Below are 20,567 nucleotides of genomic sequence, written 5' to 3'. Positions count from 1 at the left end.
ACTGGAGCCACGCAGAGCGTAACCTCTGCTGCTTCCTGCTATGATCTGCACAAGTTTATGTTAACGGAACCTCATGGTCAAAACCAGCAGCAATAACAGAGCAGATTGAAAGCTGTTCATAAGTTTGAAGAAAAAAAAAAAAAGTCATACAGTATTGAGAAGCTCATGGTCTCAGTGTAGAGTCTGCCCTGTTCTGAGATGCATAACCACAATGAAGGAAATGAGTGAAATCTAAATCTACTTGTCCAAAACTTCCAGTGTGAAAGGAAAACATGAGAATATACCATAATTGATAAGACTGTCTGCACTAGTATGTTTCCGCCCTGAAAGCTATTGCCAATCCTCAATTACTGGTCCTAAAACTGTACAATCCTATCAACCACCTGAGCAGTCAATGTTCAAAACACAGGGAAAAATTCACAGCTCCATCAATGCCCCAGAACACCAGCACCTAAAACAGACCCAAGAAGTGATGTTATTTAATCTTCCGTGACTTGACAGCCTGCTGCTAAGGAACTGATCAAATATTATTTCCCAGAGTTAAAAGAAACCCAGCTTGTAAGCAAAGACGGTCGTTTATGATTATTAAATCTCCAAACAAGCTGACTTCCTTCTCTGAAAGCTTAAAAACATCTCTAAAAGAAAATACCTCAACTTAACCCCTGCAGCAATACTTTTAGAAGACCAATCATATCACCTTATACTTCCATAAGGAACATTTTGTGCCATTCCAAAATCCAGAACATTTTCTTTGTAATCACAGGCTGATGTAACTTCTGTACATTTCCTTATGGCCTGCCCTTCCTTCCAATGCACACAGAAGAAAATTACATATTCCCAATTTTTGAGAGCACGCAAAGCCATTCTTCGAAACTCTTCTGCATGTGCCCAATTCTACCGGCTTTTGGTGCGCTTCTCACATGCAGGCTGAGTTAGAGGTCTCTGCTGGGCTGCCATCCGTAAAGCACCAATTGAACAACATGCTGGTACACATTCAGGTGTAAATCTCATAGCTTAATGTGTGTGTAGGAAAATAATGGGTAGCAAGGTGGAAATGAATTGTTATGCCACAGCATCCAAGACAAGTATATATGAAACAGATTCTACAGTCCCTGCTCCAAGATGCAGTTCTGATACTCTAAATCACAGAGACAGAGGACAGGGTGTCTGCCCTATGCAGGCAGGATTAGACTTGACAAAATATTCTATTTAAGTACCTGTTTTAATCAATTTATAATAGAGTTTGCTTCTAACTATAATCTGCTCAAATATAAAACGTACTCAAACCTGTGATAAGGACTCTCTTGCCTTTAGCACATTATAGCATACCTTTCAGTTAGCTGTTGTGCCTGACATTAAAGTAGCCAACTGGCCCAAGCAATTAGGTTTCTTTATTTGTGGGAAGCCCTCCTTGCTCACTCAATTTTATGCATGCACCTAGGATTCATCTGAAATGTCTTAGCTTTCATGTGGAAACATGGCTTAGTCTCTGCTTGTCCAAATACACAATTAAGCAGACACAGTGTAAAACCTCTCACTGGTACTAACAGCAACTGGATCATGCCAGTAAATAAACAAGTGTCCTGAACATTACAGTGCTCAGACGTCACTGGCTAAGTCCTCTGTTTCCTAGATGGCAGGGTTTACATTGAAGATGCACCCTCCACCTTCCACGCCCGCACTGCTGGAGGCGGAAGCGTGCCATAGGCACTAATGCAGCAGGATCTGCCTGTCTCCTCTCTGCCCAACGCTGGGGATTTCTACAGAGCCCTCAGCACTTGATCTTTTATCATCATTTGCTCTTTTCTCACAGAATTGCTGATATTTTTAACAGAAGAACACTGAAAAAAAACCCACAAACCTGACCAGGGAACTCAGCAGTGGGTGTAGACTTTTTCATCACCACTATTTTTAAAGCCAGTCTTCCTAAGTATCCCACATGACACTAATAAAAAAGGCTTCCTCATTACTGATCAGGATTTCTAAACACAGTTCATCTGTGTGAAGTACAAGGTCACATTCTTTAGACAGGAGAATGAAAAAAGGCTTTTAAGGGCCAGGAAAAGTGCTCAGAGACTATTAATGCTAATTAAAGCAATTGGAGATTCCCCAGGCTTAAAAAGCCCTCACTTACTGTCATTGAAGAGGGCTTCTGCTCTTTTCGTTGGAATATCTGAAAACAAACAAACAGTCAGGGTAAGGCCAGGGCAGCACAGACCAGGTTTCCCATCTGCATGGTCGTCCCACCGCACAGCTATTTGAGCACAGGGCACCGGAGGAGGTACGGCTGAGGGGGCTGCTAGAGAAACCAGCCCAGCATAGCTCATATGTGAGCACGTTCTTGCATTGGCTATTGCACTCCCTCTCTGCAGCTGCTTGCTGTTCTCCAGCCAGTCAATATCCTCTGAGGACCAGGTGCTGGGACTCCTTCATCCTGCTGGACCCTGATGTTTCTGGAGGGGAGCACTGACAAAAAAGTCCTATATTACTCAAAATCCACAATTTTCTTGGAGAGAAATTTTACAGTAGAAAGTTTTGAAGTTCCTTTTTTGTAAAAGATCAGCTGGCCACATTTTACACCAGAGTGAGACCAGGGGAGATCTGGGACTCACTCTGTGCCCTCTTTGATATCAGAAGGCATTGGCTTCACTGCAGCAACGCCACTGTCCTTTCTCTGATCTTATTGAGCAACAGGGTGCCTGGTACACTAGTAATACTAAAAGAGACAGGTAATAGCGATTTATTGCATGGCACAGCAGGTCTACAATACACTCCCTCCTTTAATTTGCTTATTGTATGTTTATAGACATACAATATAGACAGTATGCTCATGCTGACAATAACAAGCATTGGCTCAAGGTGTAAGTCTGTTCCCCTTCTTCCAGAATGCTATTTTTACTAGAGCTACCATTTCAGTTGCCAGCAATCGAGTTGAAAAACTAAAAAAAAACCAAAACAAAACAAAAACCAAACGCAACACTTTCGATACAATTTTTAAATTATATAGTGATTCTTGTACAGCATCCACAACTTCACATTTTGCAGCTAGATAGCCTTTCTCTGCAGATCCCTGTCTTTATACACTTACTTCATTTCTCTTTTCAGCTACACAGAATAATATCCTAGTTTTGATCCAAAACCACGCCAAGCCAGGAGAAGTCTCTTTTGAATGCAAAGGGCTCTGGCTCATACTCGTCACCTATTGTGCTTGTATCACTGGTGTTTTGCTTGTGGGCTTGACACTCCTGGTATGCAGCGTGAATTGCATGTTTGCAATCCACCATTACTAGACATGTACTCATTCATTTCTTAATATGACATTAAGCAGATTATGATAGAAAAAGGAAACAAAGAGAACTCCAGCGCATGCACAGCTTAACTGCAGGGAATGTTACAGAGCAAAGGCAGTGCTGGGGCTGCCTTATGTGCATGCAGCCACTGCTTTATTTTGTAAGAATAGGAGATGAGTAATAATTGGACATTTATTCACTATAAACAGACACTGTTCACATAATAATGAGAAATAAGTTTAACTGGTGGGCAAGCAACAACTTGCGAGGTCCCCTTTCAGTAAAAATGCTCCCTTGTACTTTCTCAATTCCTATGAAAGAAGGAGCAAAACCGTAAAGTACAGGTATTTCTGCATTTCAGGAATGTCGATTGTATTCTGCGAATTTCCACAGATAATATGGTTGTTTGTTGCCAACACACCTTACATCAAAACGTAATAATACCAGACAGTAAAAGCTAGGCCAGCAGAGGGATCCAGTGGTGGTGCAAACATTACTGTTTAGTAAGTTAAAAAGTGGGGGTGGGGGTGGGGGAAATGGGTGCTTCACCTATATGTTTATATTGGGAAGAAGTGCTTTAGAAAATCAACTATGATGAGCATCCAATGTTTCCCTAGAAATTCATACAACCTTCAGAACTAGCTCATCATTTGGGTCACACTAATATTTTATAGCTGGGAACAGGTAAGAAACCAACAAATGTTATCAGCAATGAAAGAGCACCTTCTGCCTTCAAGTGCAATATTGGTGGTAATGTTTTTTTTAGCTCCTCTCTGGGTGGAGAAACATTTACCTCATAATGCCTAATTATAAAGCCTGCAAGCCTGCAGTCAATTATTAACACTTATATTATGTTGCAAAGCTCATAAAGAAGACAAAAGGAGCAACCAGCTTGTCCAAGCGCAGTGCCGGAAGCAATTCAGTTGGCATGTTCTCCCTGCACTGAGTTTTGCTGTGAGTCATGCAGCTGTTCTGCAAGGCACCTGTCTATATCTATGTTTGCCTTTTTACAAGGCACCTGGAAAAAAAGAGTACAAATCTCACGCGGACAAAATTTTACCCATTGCTTCCAGTTGGACTGATTTGTGCGCAACTGGAGAAACAAGTCTTACACACACACACTGCAAGCCTTAAAGTCTGTACAGCTTTTAAATTTAGCACATAATATATCACAACTATGCAGACGATGTCCTCGCCTATTCACCCGCTGCTGAAGGAAAAAGGCCAGTGATGCCTGCCAATAAATTCAGTGCTGTATTCACCAGGGTAGGGGCACTGCTTTGCTTTAGAGATCTGCTAGATACAGTGCCCTGACTACGTATCTCACACTGGGAGCTGGAACATGAGTAGTAAAGAAAACGCTACAGGAGAAAACCTCAAAGTAAAGGGATTTTAAGAGGTGAAAGCACATCTGTCTGGCAACAGACCCAGGAACCTACCATGCATATGAGGACAGGTGAAATTAAGGGCACAATACCCAGGATTCAAAACCAAGATCCCAAACTCAGAGCACATGTATGTGTTTGGAAACCCTGAAGAGACTATTTTCAGATAAGCTGAGCCCATGACAGATCCCATCAAAAGCAGGGAGCACTTCGGGTTACACAATACTGCTGAAAATCAGGTTGCTTACTGGCTTACCTTATCAGGGGCTTGCCTTCATTTGTTACTGGCTTGACATTTTTGGCCTGGCCAACAGCATAGCTGTTCACATTGTGCCAGCCAACATGTTGCAAGCCCTGCCTTGAAGCAATCACTTGTAAGGCACGAGAGACAATTTCGCTGCCCTGCTCATTTACTAGGGCTCAGTTGCCCTAGTTGTTTGCACTACCAAGAAAAAGCATCAATTAGTAACAATTAAAGTGTTATATCTTGTCCCAACCACACAGAGCTGCAAAAATAGTTGTTTGTGCCACATTTAGGAAAACAGCATTCAGACTTCCACTGTAAACAAGAACAAGTTCAACTTGAACATGCATTGCCGACCTGTAAAATGGAATTTACTATTTAATTAAAGCTTGCCTAACTTAAACGAGAAAACTAATGTTTAAATTAAAATCACAGGAATCTCTCGAAACACAGCTTAGGGATTCCATCTTTCAGACAAGGGCTTTGTTCTCCAACCAGGTGAGCAATTTTGTTACAGTTATTTTGCATATTTAGTAAACAGAATAACCTTAAAACACACTTACATTATTGGTCTTAATTTACGACAAATTACAATAGTGACTTACAGTTATTATTTAAGATTAATAACTTACCAGTAAATAACTTTTTACTCCTCAACATATGTTTGAGCAAACATGGAAAGAAAAGGGGAATAAGAAAGAACAGGAAAGCGTCTTTATTTTGTAATTTTTTTATATGCAATAGACAGTTAAGGGCAGGATTTCTAAGGGAGTTCAGTGCCCAAGGCTCATTGATCTATTTGGCAACCATCTAAATGTTTGCAGGTTCATAGTTAACTGCAGAGTGAATATGACCACTTATCTCAGAGGGATTCAGAGGTTCCTACAGAAAAAGTGTGCTCACTTTGCCACTTCTCGAAATAATACCAGTGTCACTGCATCAGGACAATTAATCTTGTGTCCACTGCCTCATTTCGTTTTAGCCACAGAGAGCAGTGTTTATAATAAAAGGAAAATATCAGGCAGAACTCTGTGACATAAATGGACCAGATGTTATATTGAAATAGTTCAAGCAAGGCAAGCAAATGCATGATTAGGGGATATTATGCATTTTCAGTGCGGACAGGGCCAGAGATGGCTGCAAAATTAAAGATGAGAAATCCATTTTAAAAATTTGATGCAGCTTTACCCAATTACATCATTTTTCACAGATGTTGACTCCCACAAAGAACTTTATTTTCATTAAAGGTTTCCACCCATGATTTTCTATGTCATAACGGCTAGATTTAAAGGCAAACTGCATGTTCCATCCTCTATTATATAAAGCTCCCACATCTTACTTGTGTAAACTGTTTTTTCACACTGAGAAGGCAAGGTAGAGATTATCTTAAATGGGGTATGAAAGGAGAGGATTGTAAACATTAAAAAAATTAAGAAAAAAATATGTGCTTCAGTACTAATAACACATTATTGGACATGCATTTGAAGGACAACTTCATGAAATGCAGCAGGGAGCAGAGGAAGCATTTTCCCCACAGCTGCATCAGAACAGGGAGCTCAACTAGTTCAGTGTTATTTAGGGTAACAACAGTGCATGCACACAAATGAAGGATCTCTGGCAAGTGTCACCAACCTGAGCAGCTGAGAGGAATGTCACAGAGTGCATCTCTCCTGTAGAGCAGACAGAGGAGGGGATAATAGTTCTACTCTAATACTCTAATTATCTTAAAGACCATGAAGGCCTGAGGTACTGGGGTGAAATAGGAATGAGAGCAGTGAACAGCAGATTCAGTCATGTTCCAAAAAAAAAAAAAGCACCCAAAAGGAAATGCTGGAGTTTCCTGAAAGGTGGCAAAGCATGAGCTTTGGGCTCAGCAGACAAGCCATGCTCTTGTGTGGTTACATAGTGCACACAACCTAAAACATTTCCCCACTAACCTTCCAATATTCTCACCCCTCTCTCAACAGGAATTACCTCCCTAGAGTTATGCACCCTTGTAGAAGTAGCAAAACATGGCTTAGAGACAGGTGATTCAATTCACATTCCGTCAACAGGGGAGAGTAACCTGGTAGAGACAAGACAAAGGCTTTGTACCTCTAATTGTTCCTGTTGCCCAGCCCTTCCCTCCCTACTTATGTCCACTGGACCTGTCCTCACATCCATGACTCCCCCCGCCATCAACCTCACATTAATTCTGACCATGAGACAGACATTTGTCCATACCTCACAGCATACTTACAACTCCTCCATCTGGCATCCTGCAGCCTGAGGAGGGATCTGCATGAAGAACTAAGTACCAGTTCTGAGCTTGCATCCAAGCTGATACAGTTTTTAGCATTATTTTTCTTCCTGACCTACACTTATGTCCCAGCTGCGATCAAGGTCTCATACACTAAGGGCAGGCCAGATCACTGGCAACCTCTGCAGGCAAGGCAGAGAAAGGGGAAAACAAGAACTGAGTGAGCAAATTAATTAAATCAATTTATCTGGGTCGTCTAAGAATTCAGGCCAAGATGATTTCCTGCTTAATTCCTTCATCACAAGCATGTCCTTGCAAAATATTAATTTTCAAATACATTTCAGTCCCTCCCGTTTCAGTCAGCCACTCCAGACTGTTGCAAACACTGAAATGTACCACCTTGTGCCAAACTAATGGCATCAAAGTGGAGGAATGTCAGTTCTCCACTGTATTTCCCAATGTACAGATGCATGTCCTGTTCCACTTCCCCAAACTGCTGTTGTGGACAAAAGGACAAAAAAAAAAAAAAATCAGACTGCTACATACATTATTTGAGATGAAACATTCCTCAGTCATCCAGGTCAGACGCTCATCTGCATGTCTCCCACAGAAGACTCAATAAAGAAGTGAGACTGTCTCCCAGGTTCTGCACTTCGTATTTGTAAGGAGCTTCAGCAATCCCAGATGCCAGATAAATAGAAACAATAACAGTTGACTTGTTGATCAAAACCAATTCATGACTCATTGTTCATGGTCAAAACCCTTGGCTGTGCAACAGGCGGGAATACTTCCTACTCACTTTGAACAGTGCCAGAGATATTGCAACCAGTTTCTTTCTGATGTCAGAAGTACATTCCCAAAAATATATTTTGGGAGACTTCCAACCTACCTGACAAAGGGAAATAGTCTGGCAAGCTACTCTACACTTTGCTTAATAGGGATCCAGGCTGTGAGGTGACTCTACTTCTAACGAAGAAACCCTGAGGAAAAAAAAATTAGCCTTGTAGGAGATCTCTTTGGTGCCAGAACTATACAGAGGAGAAACTGCAACACCTTCTTCTTTCAGTGCCAGTGGAAGAGCAAGTCCTAATGTGGATATTTCCAAGTCACCTGAATTTGGTATCTCATTTTGCTGACTCTTGCACTGCTGTGTGAAAAAGCTAGGACTTAGTTTGCTTGATTCTCCACTGAAGAATATTTGGGCTTCCAGTGGGGTTTGTACACAAGTGCAGAGATCTCTATCACCTTCTATTTTCTATCAAAGCTATAGTGGATGTCTGGAGATAGCACTGTCCTTGACCAGGGAACCATGAAGTCTAGCTAAATAAGAAAGGAGGGACTTGAGTAATAACACATCTGAAGATACCCCGATACAAATGTATTTTTGCAGCCCTATGTAAAGAACATCTAAGGTTTAGTGATGATACAAAACAGAGACAATATTGGTTTGTTTTCCTTTAAGTTTTGCACGCTTTCTATTCTTTTCAGACCTGTACGATCAAGCTTCTCTCTCTTTTTGAGAAAAGCTAACTACTAAAACATTGTCAGTTTAGATTTTTTCCCCTCTTTATTCCTAATCCTCAGGAATGAAGAGGCAAAGCAAGTTCTACCCCACATCTGGCAGATTACTTAGTTTTGTACTGCTGCCCTAAACTGCAGCTGAAGATCCCAAGTGTCGCACTCAATTTGCAGGAGTCTGTTGGAGCTGATCCTCAAAGCAAATACTTCTAAGTGAAGTGCAAGTTGAGGCATGGTGTTGAACAACAAGATGATTAGGTCCAGAGAGGAAGACTTAAGGAGGTTCTCCTTATCAGACCCTCCTAGCATGCAATGAAAACAAGTGCCTAACCTGGATTTGTTCAACTGGTTAGCTATGCTTAGCTAAACCAGGCTATATCATGGCACCCAAATTAGAATCTTTTTGATAAGGTGATTACAACGAACAGGTTAATGATTTTGTACAAGCCATTATGAAAATGTTCTGAGATTGCCTCAGGATAAACAAGGATTCCAGCTGGCAAAACCTACAGTGAGGCAAGATTTAGAAAGGTACTGCAGAGCAAGAAAAAAGGGCTTCTTAGCTTTCCCTGGTTTAAATACTAATGTTGGATAGGCTATTTCAGGAGGGGAGGTAGAAGTGGGAAACGCAAAACCTAGATCCTTCTCTGGACTTCCAGGATCTGTTGAAAATTATCAGTACTCTCAGGTGTGAGGAAGACTACGAGCTTTATAAATTGAGACTTGCATCTCCTATAAAAGTATAGGAGTCAACCTGGTTTTCTTAAACAGCAGCACCAACAGGAGCTTGCCTAAGCCTCAGAACACTGCTGAAATCCTATTAACAAAGAAAGATCCAAACAGAACCTTTTCTTATTGTTGTCTCCTAGAAATGACAAGGTATTGTTTACGTTCCTTTGTGTCACACGTAACAGTTGCACAATGCTAGTCCTGTAGTGAGCAGTAGACCTATGTAGCTAGTGTTTTATGGTTAGGCTGGAAGAGCCAAGAAAAGCAACACAAAGTTTATCTTACAACTTTATCAAAGTAACAGAGATGCCATCTTTTACTGAGACCAAATACTTAATGAAAACATTGTGATTCAATATATCAGCTAATTTTTTTAAAACTAGCAACTACTGCATTGCTGTAACAGCCCTGGTGCAGCCCAAGGTCAACTAAAACAGAGTTTTGAGTCACTTCCCACATGTTCCAGACTGAATAAAAGCAGCTAATCAGATAACTCAATGAGAGGATCACAGTCCTTTTCTAACAAGCATTTTTGTACTCCTTCCAATTTTATAGACTTATGTAAGGCACCAAATAAAACGGAAGCCTCAAAATCCACTAAATCATGACCTGTCTTTAAAAAAAAGCCAAACCCCTCTTTGAAACTCTAGTTGATGCCCAGACACTATTTCTATCTGGGAGAAATTACATGTGCACTTTGCTGAAGAGGAACTACTAGCAAATAAACAACACTACAGAGAAGTGGTGATTCTCTGCCCAAAGGATGTCACCTGTCATCCTGAGACATTCCAATGGGGAAGACTGAGACTGGTTGGCCCATCAAGAAACAATGGGTGTGTGACAGCTCATATTTGAGTTTCACTGCATTGCAGCAATGTGATGTGCCCAGTTCAAGCACCAAGAGATAGAACAAGATGTTGCTCTTGGTCATTTCTGAGTGGGGAGAAGTCTGGATCCATCCAGCATGGAATCTGGCCCAGGCTTCTTGTTCCTTCCATACAGCCATCTGGCCTCTGCAGATCTCTGCTGGTTTAAGTAGTCTAATGTGGAAAAGCAAGCAGCAAGTACCCACCCACGTGCTGTATGGTCAACCCTTGTGCTAGGAGTAAGCAGAAGGTCTGCAAAAACAAATGGAACAAGTATCTGCCCCTTCCTTTCAACTAGCAACTCATTCTTGAGAAGTCTGACACCCAGAAAAAATGCTGACTACATATAACTGAAGCCAAGTCAGAGACAAAAATCTAAGCCTGCACAAAAATTCTCTTAACGGATCAGAAGTGTAGAAGAGGAAGGAAACCTGCCTTTCAGTGTCTGTTTAGTAATCCACTAAATCAAAAAGATACTGCTGTTAATGTTCATAGCCTGCAGATGCAGGTCTGCTTTGCAAAGAATGGGGTAGATCCCCAGCTGAGAAGTCACACAGGTAAGAACATTTTCCCTTTCTCCTCGTTCCCCTGGGGAATTCGCAAGGAATTTGATCCTCCTACCAAACATTTTTTCAGTGCGTTGGCTCTTTCCCCTCTCTCATCCAAGCATAGCTTCTGCACTTTCAGGCTCCTCAGAGAAGCAAAGACCTAGGGAGCATGTTTGTGTTGCTGTGTACCAAAACACTGTGGTGAGGCTCCTCCTCTTTACCCTGGATAAGCATAAGGTTGGTACTGCTGTTTGGAGGAAGGCTAAGGCTGCGCTGCAAAGCCACAAAGCAAGTGCTCCATATTTAAGACCATCCATATTTAAGACCTATTTAAAAGACTTAGGTGGGGTTTATAGATTGCCACTGATTTTGTTCTAACTTAATGAGCAGGAAAGACTGCCATTCGGACTCAGTAACAGCCATCCTCAGAAGAGAAAAACGAAGTCCCAGCAATCAGAAAAGGGCAAGAACTACCTTTAAGAGAGATGTAATATACTTACTTGAGATGGTAGAAGATCTGACATTTATTCGCAGGGGCCCTTTGTATTTTTTCAGGCCCCTCCGTAAGATTCTTTCAACTCTTTCTCGCAATGCTTCTCTAGAATCCGTGGAGGAGAACCAGAATGTGAGCAAAGCCTCTGCCATCACACCATCAGCATCTGGGCTACAAACCAATGAAACAGTCTGGTTACCTTCAGCCCATTTCTGCATTTCTTAGTTTTTATCTTAGCTCCTCTAGCAATGGCAATGTAACAAAGGATTAGATAAATTTTTTTAACATTTTGTACATTTTTTGAGAGAAGGAATTGCCAAAAGAAATCCAAGCAAATTCTGAATGGTCAAACACATCTTAGGCTAGAAAGCGGCATGATGCTTTCTGTGAACAAATGGCTAGACCAATGTTATAATGGAGCCTAAAAGTAGTCACGGACCACATGCTTGGGACACAAGAGCAGGAGGGAATGAACTGATCTGATTACAATGAAAAGCAAATACACAGGACTTCAGAAGCATCAGGTAGCTGGTTAATGGTGTCTAGACAGACCTATCCAGGGCCCCGTTCATACACAGAATAAAAAGTTCCAATCATCATCAAAAAGGTACTTGAGCAAAGGTGAGAGACCACACAACCCAATTCCACCACTGCAACCTCTTGGGAGAATGTGACTAATAACCTCACGTTATGCAACAATAAACAAAACTCAGCAGCATAGCCACAATCTACTCATCACAGTCCAAGAGAGGGACCATAAAAGGGGCCTTTAACATCTCACTGAGAAGTACAAGTGGCACCCATACTGGGACACACAATTCCACAGTTCTGATGCATGATCAGAGGAAAGAAAAGAAATCTTCTAACGACTGAATTCACCCAGTAGCAGTATTTATTTTTCCTTAGAGCATCAGATAGTGCAAGACATTGAATGCTAGACTACAAACACCAAAGCATCTAATCTGGCATAGTAAATCTTGCTCTTTGCTTGCAGATGGCTTATCCTTGGTCATTACACAGGGAAGATAGAGCGTGCACCAAGAACATTCTCCCCTGTGCCTCCTCCTACCTAAGCTGAGAAGCCATGGTGCAACCCACAACAGGTTACTTCATACAGGGGGCAAGCCAAAAGCAGGTTGCTGTGTCTTAAGCATCGTTCAGATAGGAAAGGAAAAGAGAAGATCTTCCAGTTATCTCTCATTATCTTGGAAATTTGTAACCATATAGAGGAAAAATAAGAAAATTAAAAATAGAAGGCAATTAGCTTATACAGAATTCGTGCAATTTGGCTATGATCTTTGAAAGGAATATGGACCAAAATGAAACAGACATTCCTGCTATCGCCAGTGAAGGGCAAATAAAAGGCCATGTGTTATGAGCATATCAAGGCATGCTGAGTGTTTCGTAGCTCAGCAGAAGGACATGTTCCTTGCCTCAAGTATCTCATAATTGAGACCAAGTAGCAAGTGAACTTTCCAACAGGCTGTTTTTCCCTTTGTGCCAGCTTCAGCGTGATTGCCACTCCGTTTATTTTCCAGATATTATCTGATCCAACTGTGGGTGTTGCTCTGCATTTCTGAGGTGTTCCCTCACCTCTCCCCCCACTCCTCTTCCTGTGCTGTGCCACACTGGAATTACCGTATCAACTCTTGCAAGCACACCACACCTCTCAAAACCCTCAGGTAGAGTACAGCCCGCCTTGAATCACTCGCTGTATAGCAAAAGTCCAGAGCCAAAGACACCAAATAAAGATTTGTTTTGTCTTTCTCAGTGAGCAGCAGGCATTCCTACTAATGCTTTGTTTATACTGAGCCAAAAAATATGCACAGTATGTTCCAAGCAAATTCACAACAATGACCCTCCTTAAAAGAGCTTGCACTCAAAGTCACTTAAAGAGGCATAAAGCTTGTATAATTGAAAAAGCAAACAAGCCTTGGCACATACAAGTCTTGCATCCAACACAGCAAACATCACAGCAAATACCGCAGTCTGTCCCTGGGAAAAAAGGTCATAAAAAATATTACTTCTCCCTACAGATTGGACTGTCGGATCCTTAAATCACCTTGTCTAGACTTATAACAGTCTAGTCAGTATCAAAAAATATTCCTAAAGCTACATTCAAATGACAACTGGTGTGATTTGCCTAACTGGGGATTAAGCTAAGGTAGAGCAGGAGGCAGGATGTCACAAACTGTAGAAGAACAAGGAGAAATACAGTCACAGGAATAAGATCTTGAGGCTGTGATCATTAGTCTTGCAGCTCTAGCGCATGACTATGAAGACATTCAAGGTTTACTTGCAAAGCAATGGGCACTGTCACTCCCGAGCAAGACCTTAGTATTACAATAGAGAGTTCTATTAAAAGGTCATTTTCAGCACTCAGTGGTCAAAACACTCAAATCAAACATTGGCAAATGAACACAGAATAAAAGAGAGGAAAAAAAAAAACCAACAAACCATTGCTCAGTGATAATCCCAACCACAGGTGTGACCCCTTCCTCATATCCTAGCATATCCCTATCCAGGGACAGGGGGCCTGAAAGAGATGCTAGGCAGGGTGACAAGGTGACAAGGAACAGTTCCTGCAAAGAATGGCTGAGCAGGCTGGGACTTTCAACAGAAGAAAAGAGTAAAGCTCATTGATACAGGAGAGAAAAGGCATATGATGGGAGTGTCCGATACCACTAATTGCATGGAGAGGAGGGATAGAAATCAACTTTTCATCACCTCTTCCAGCACAAGAACTAGGTGCCACTGAATGATCCAAAGAAGGCAGCTCTTTACAAGTAATTCCTCACTAGAGGACTGAGGTGCAGAAATTTGAAGAGTCCAGGGGAGGCTAGACAAGTCCTTGGAAAATAACTCCACCAGGAGCTGCTAAACAAACCACCACTTCAGGAAATCCCGAGTGGTAAACAGCTGGAGGTAGGGAGCATACCAAGAAGCAGTTATCATACATGTCTGTTGTGCTGCTACTGTTCCCTAGGCACCTACTTATGCCCATTCTTAGAGATGCAACGGCAACAAGTGGGACCTTCTGAACCAGTGTAGCCATGCTTGGGTTTTACTTGACAAGCCCAGCACAGTAGCAATACTAGAAGTAAAATGATAATTTGTGTTATAGTGAAGGAAACAGTTTTGAAAATTGTTTTTATTTTTAGATAGCTCAAGTTATAGCTACTTTATTGGCTAAAGCTTGCTCAAGATCCAAACACAAACTTGTACAGAATGTGGACTGACTGAAGTTTATCTTCTGTATCAAGATCCAAAGGAGGGCATGGTTCAAAATAAGATTATGCTCAATTGGGGATTATGCTCTGGTCTTACATAAAATACACTGTACTGAATCAGATCAAATGGCTTTCTAGCTGGGCTTGGTGTATTTATGTGTGCATTTATGTGCATTTATGATAATCTCACATACCTCACTCTGATTAAGCGTGAACGGATGTATTTTTTCCTTAAAATGGAATTGTAAAATGTCTTGTCGATCTGTTGAAAAAAGAAAAATATAAGATAACAACAAAAAAAAGGAGGGAAACGGACATACTGCTGGAAGGAGCATTCAGAAAACAGCATTCAGTTACAAACTCACAGCTTACAGAGCTAAGAAAGATAATCCAGCCCAGCCTCTAGACAGCATTTGCCACAGACTTTTCCTAACTGTTCCTATGCAGCCTGAGGCACATCATAAAAAGTTAACTCATTTTTAAAAAATATCCTATGACTACATCAGTGTGCCACTATAGTGCTGCCCTGTCCACTCCCCAGGCATAATGAGGGGTGTTTATAAACATCTTTGAAACACACTGCTGCAATCTCCAAAAGCAGAACCTGCTAAAGACAGCCAACAGAAAGGATGCAGCACACTGTGCTCTGCACTGCAGTGAGCATCTCTTGTAGGGGTCCTTTCTGATACAGCATTTATCCTCGGTCCTATAAAAATTTATAGCAAAACTACCAGTGATCGCAAATTATACCTCTCAAACACCCTTGTGATTTGCCACATGCTAGGGGAACTGTCAAGCAATTCTCATCAGAAATTGGAAATCTAGGACTCATAAGGAATCAATCCCCAAATGACATCTTAAGCAGCTGGTGCCTACTTAACCACATCCTGCTTTAGGCTGAATGTTGTCTCAGGATTGTGTGATCAGTCTGAGACAGCGCAGTGTGATACGGCATGGCATGAAATTCTGCCTGGAATGGCTCAGGATCACTGAAGTACTGAGAAATAGCAAAGTCACTACTGAGTTATGCAGTTCCTCCTATCAGCAAAAACCAAGTAAATCGAACGTATCCTGTAAACATCAAATGCATTACAGGAAAAGCTACACAGAAATGCTTTAAAAAAAAAATCATACAAGTTGTCTTTTCTGCAGTTTTTAGCCCATAATTGCTGTCCGATTTAGCCAAGTATCCAGATTTTCTGTCTTCCAAAGGAAAGAAAAAAGTAATGGTTCTCAAACTTCTAGTATGTTGAAATCATTCAGTTACAGAAACACGCATGTAAGCACAGAATTTGGGGGTGATTCCTCCCAAAGAACACAAAGCCCCTCTTTCCAGCCATGGCTGTCATAAGATGAAGCCTCATGTCGTTACACAGTGATACTGAAGCAGATAATTTTAAGATGTAAACTGTACATTATTTTAAGGTGATTTTAACATACATAAGGAAAAAAATGTTCGTGGTCATACATTGAGCTGATCTTTTATCTTGCTGTTACTGGCAGTTATCTGGAATTACTTCAACATTTGGAACAGATAGAATTCTATGGAAAAAATATATCAACTGTGACAAGCTACTGTATATATATGCAGAATGTTCTTTATCCTGTCACTTCACAGATTTACAGCTGCTACCACTGCATTTTATAGGGCATACAGTTAGAAATCAAGAATAAAGTGTTTTCTGTCCTATAACTCCACAGCCTTTTCCACCACCACCCTTGGTTATTGGAAGATTTTGCCCTCAGATAAAAAGCTATTTTATTTTTTTTAATGATAACATTTGCTTATTGTTTCTGTCACAGTGTTAACTGCTTCACTGATAATTGTGTAAGCAGAAGCGTGTAGTTAAGCAGAAGCGTGTAGTTAAGCAGAAGCGTGTAGTTAAGCAGAAGCGTGTAGTTAAGCAGAAGCGTGTAGTTAAGCAGCACTACCAGCTTGGTGGCATGCAATGGCATGTGCTATCTTTGGCTGCACTGCCTCTAAGAACCTTTGAGATCTTTGGGACAGGAACATCTTTGCAGAGTGCTCTGCAGACAAAAGAGAGCCTTAAGCTGGGCTGAGGTACACAGCAAGCTTCTACATTGCTAAAGCGAACGTAGGCTGACTAAGCTTGGGAGTGAAAGAGGGCAAGAATTTACAGTCCCTTGTGTATCTTTGCTACCGCTTGAGCGGCTCATATGATTGTGTTTTTTGTACTCCTGATGCGTTTGGCTTTCTCCTTTTCTCCTCACCCTGGCCCACTTCCTAGATGTTCTGTACAGTCTGATCAGGAACACCAATGCTGCAGCAGAGAAAGATTTCCCATGGCATCTGACAAAATAGAGTTACACACAGTCTTTTTACAAAAAGAATCTAAGGAGTCCAAATGCAACTGAACTATCAGCAACAGACATTGTTCTCAGAAAATTCAATCCAAAAGGGTTGTTAGTCATTCCTATGGAGAGAAAAGTAAGCATACGATTTAAAATGATATAAAATTTACTGGATTTGTGTTATTTACATTCTCTTTCACTATTTCATGTCTGAATGAAAAAGTAGCCACTTTTCCTGTGATACACTATCATAACTTTATCCTCTTTAAGAGTTGACTTGTACTACATCACCAGCAGATAAACAAAAAACAACTGAAGAGTCTTTTTGTTTCCAGTGATCCTTGCAGGGCCTTTAACACCTTCATACTTGACCTGGCATTTTTTTACTTTTGTAATCTGCTGTATCTTATCAGGAAAGCCATGCTAGTCAAACCTCTGCACTGTGGCCCCTATCCCCCACCTGCTGATGAATTCGTTTGACAGACATGAATCTGTCCCAGATCCCCTCTTTCCTTCAACAATAATTTTGGTAACCTGAATTAACAACAGTAATCTTTATATTCATACAGTTTACACAAGGTGAAAAGATGTGGCAAGATGCATTCAGATAATAACTTTCAAAGATTAATGCTCTGTCTCCTGCTTTTACTGTTCATCTTCTGGTAAAGCCTTTCACACACATATCAAACAGCAAACATTTCTCTCCAGCCTGCTTACAGCTTTCTTTTCAGCTTGAGTCACAACCCTGGAAGCAAAAGCAGCTAGAATTTGTCTGGGAAGTAGATGGGACCCAGTCCTGCCTGGGAGAGGCATCTACACTCATTTTAAGCCTTTTGCTTTGATTACAGCCAAAGTGACACTGTCTTGGCCAGATCCCTTAAATTCACCACTGATTAAGTGCATCTCACTTGTTTTCTTGGCCCTTGTCTAGCAACTGCTCAATGGTGACAGTTGCTGCTGCAGGCAAGGTCTACAAGCATTCTTAACCAAGTGCCAAGTCCTGCTCCTTTCAAGTGATCAGCATTTTCCTGACATCCTTTATTTTAGCATTCATCCAAACAAGATTTTCTTTAAGTTAATGTTTTCTGGCTAGTTTATCTTAATGCCATCTGGTATCTTCTCAATTTAATTTCATATCCTCTATCCTTTTTACAAAACTTCTCTCCATGCAGTATAATTTTCTAAGACAAACCAGACCTTACTCCTGAACACTGGTCCATCTCTGCCAACACAGTAACTAATACTAGCTGGTACCAAAGATGCAATAAGAGGACAAAACATCCCCACCTGTACAAACCCAGCCACAATGGAAATTCTTCCTCGTTCCTTGCAACCAGAAGTTCCTTTACACCTTGATGAACATGACTTGTTTTGCTATCCCATCTTGATTAACTCCGGATCTCATCATTATCCTCTTTTTCTCATGTCGCACCATGGCCAACCCTCCGAGACCTGTGAGCAACCTACTAAGATCTTCATGATTTCAGAGTCACCCAATATACCCTGCCTCCCTGGGACCCAAAAAAACCCCAAGCTCTGGAAGTAGGTCACATACAACATGGAACCCATCGCTCCAGTGTAGGACGGGACTGACATGAGCTGGGTTTATAGCCAGATGTGTAGCTGGGTCTGGAAGTGACCCAGTGAGGTTGGCTGTGTCAGCCCTTGCTTTCTCCCACAACACACTGCTCTGCCACTGCATGCAGGGTGACATGATTTATCAGAAAGGTCAGACAGACAGAACTTTCCTCTGGAATATTTGCTGAACCCACTGACTTACTTGCATGGGATGTTCAAAAGCATTAAGTAGGTTTGGGAGCACAAATCCTCTTGTTGCTCAATACTATTGCTCTTTTGCCTGCTGCCAATTTAGGCCTTCAACGGCTATCCTCATACTACATTCTTCCTCTTGCATCCCTAGCTCTTTAGGATGTAAAGTCTAGTATTAGTGATTTTTAAAGCTTCTTGACCATAAAAATTAATTAGAACATACCACCTGGTTCAGTGACTCTCTCTAGTTTTGTGGCAATCATACAGTATGAGTTACTACTAATCACTTCAATTAATGCTATACCTAGCACCCAACTTGCTAGCTAGTTTGCACCCAACTTACAGCCCAACCTGCTGAAACCCCCAGAGCTGACCATGACGCAAATCTAGCAGCAGCTCCTTTGAGAACCTGACATATCTTCTGCCCTGGTTTCAAATGAGGGTTTAGTTGGGAACCCTACCAGAGATTAGAGGGAGAGGGGGCAGGAGGAAAAAGACAGGCAGGGACAGGAAAAACTGAACCTGGCACTGACCCAAACCAGATGGGGACATCACACTCCCGTTAGAAACAGAGAAAACAATTTCTCACAGCAGCGACAGCCCTACAGCCACAGTGCTTGCCCAAGGCAAAGAAAATGGACCTGAAGGAGAGTGAGTGTAGTGATCCACGGGCCTTCAGCAAACCAGAAGATCAGAAACTTTCCCGTCAAAAACCACACGTAGACAAAGCCAGCATGTGTCATGGCAGGCAAGACCAGTGTGATACCATACATCTACAAATGGTATCACAAACTCTTCACAGAGATTAAACTAACTGGACTGCTAAAGCTGGGAGGTGTGTAAGCACTATCTGACTTTGGCACTAAAATAAGGAGCTCAGCTGGATGGTTCCTGGAGGTGTTGGTTGCAAAAAGAGAAATAACTGACCTTGTACAGTAGTTCCTAAAAAGATTGTTCTTTTGGATAAAAGAAATTAAGAGGACTAATACATGGATAACGTCAGGATTTAAAGTACCATGCTTATGCCTAGTGCAACCAATTTCAAAGGCATGTAATGGCATAAGAGTTTCATTACAGCCATGTAATAGTGACAGCTGGAATTAAGGTCACCTGAGTATTCCCATTCCTACTCCCTCCTTTCAATTGTCCATAATTAGCTTCCTAAAACTTTCACACTGCCATTGAAATTTTGTCCACTTAGGGAGAAGATTTTCCAATTTTTGGAGAGAAAACCATCTGGGCCAATATCCAGAGAAGGGCTTTTGTGTGGGGGTTCCCCCCCCCCCCCAAAAAAAAAAAGTATGCTCTTCCCAGAAAAATAACTCTGTGCCCTCTGTTTTTTAAGCAATACATAGAGGTAAGGAGATGAAATACAGGAGTGAAGAGCTCTTAGGAAAATAATAGTTTTATGAAATCTAAGGAAGACCAATAGTGGTGTAGTCAAGTTACAAATGCCCAAATGTCATACCCAGCCACTCAAGTTCAATACTGAATTTGGATTCTCCCTTTTGACAACACTATGTTCTAAACAACCACTCTCTTGACCGGACAGATTTTGATCTCAGTGACACCAGTTCACATCCTGAATCACTTCATTGATTTAATTACCTGTAAACAATGCAGTAATTCTGGATTGTGGGTCTATAATTAAGATAAGATTCTACCCTTAATCACACACACTGTCGATAACTGCCCTGTATTTCATTCTGAATTCCTTCTCCAGCTCATGTTCACATCCATCTTCCTCGTGCAGTTTCTATAGCTTGTCTTGCCACACACTGGATATGAATTACTTATCTGAAGTTACTTATTTTGAGGGGGGGGGGGTATCTTGTGATTTTTCTGGCTTTATACATGCTTATTAGACATTCTGCCTTGATGAACCAAGAAAAAAAATGACAAATATAAATCAGCTTGTATGCCTATTCCTTGAGAAAATTAC

General features: G+C 41.3%; 1 protein-coding gene across 1 annotated transcript in view; it reads right to left on the bottom strand.

The window, feature by feature from the left end:
- LOC104051140 (transmembrane protease serine 11E-like) overlaps positions 1 to 20,567 on the bottom strand; it is a 41,121-nt gene that overhangs the window by 4,660 nt on the left and 15,894 nt on the right. Inside the window, exons 4-6 of the mRNA XM_064450847.1 lie at positions 14,737 to 14,804; positions 11,320 to 11,483; positions 2,135 to 2,173 (exon numbers count right to left, since the gene is read on the bottom strand). Coding sequence (XP_064306917.1) covers positions 2,135 to 2,173; positions 11,320 to 11,483; positions 14,737 to 14,804 — 271 coding nt within the window. The remainder of the gene's footprint in view (positions 1 to 2,134; positions 2,174 to 11,319; positions 11,484 to 14,736; positions 14,805 to 20,567) is intronic.

Source organism: Phalacrocorax carbo, chromosome 4 (genome assembly GCF_963921805.1).
Source record: "Phalacrocorax carbo chromosome 4, bPhaCar2.1, whole genome shotgun sequence".
In the NCBI taxonomy this organism is placed as follows: Eukaryota; Metazoa; Chordata; class Aves; order Suliformes; family Phalacrocoracidae; genus Phalacrocorax; species Phalacrocorax carbo.
Note: the sequence above shows the minus strand (reverse complement) of the source record. Positions and strands in the feature narration are given on the sequence as shown.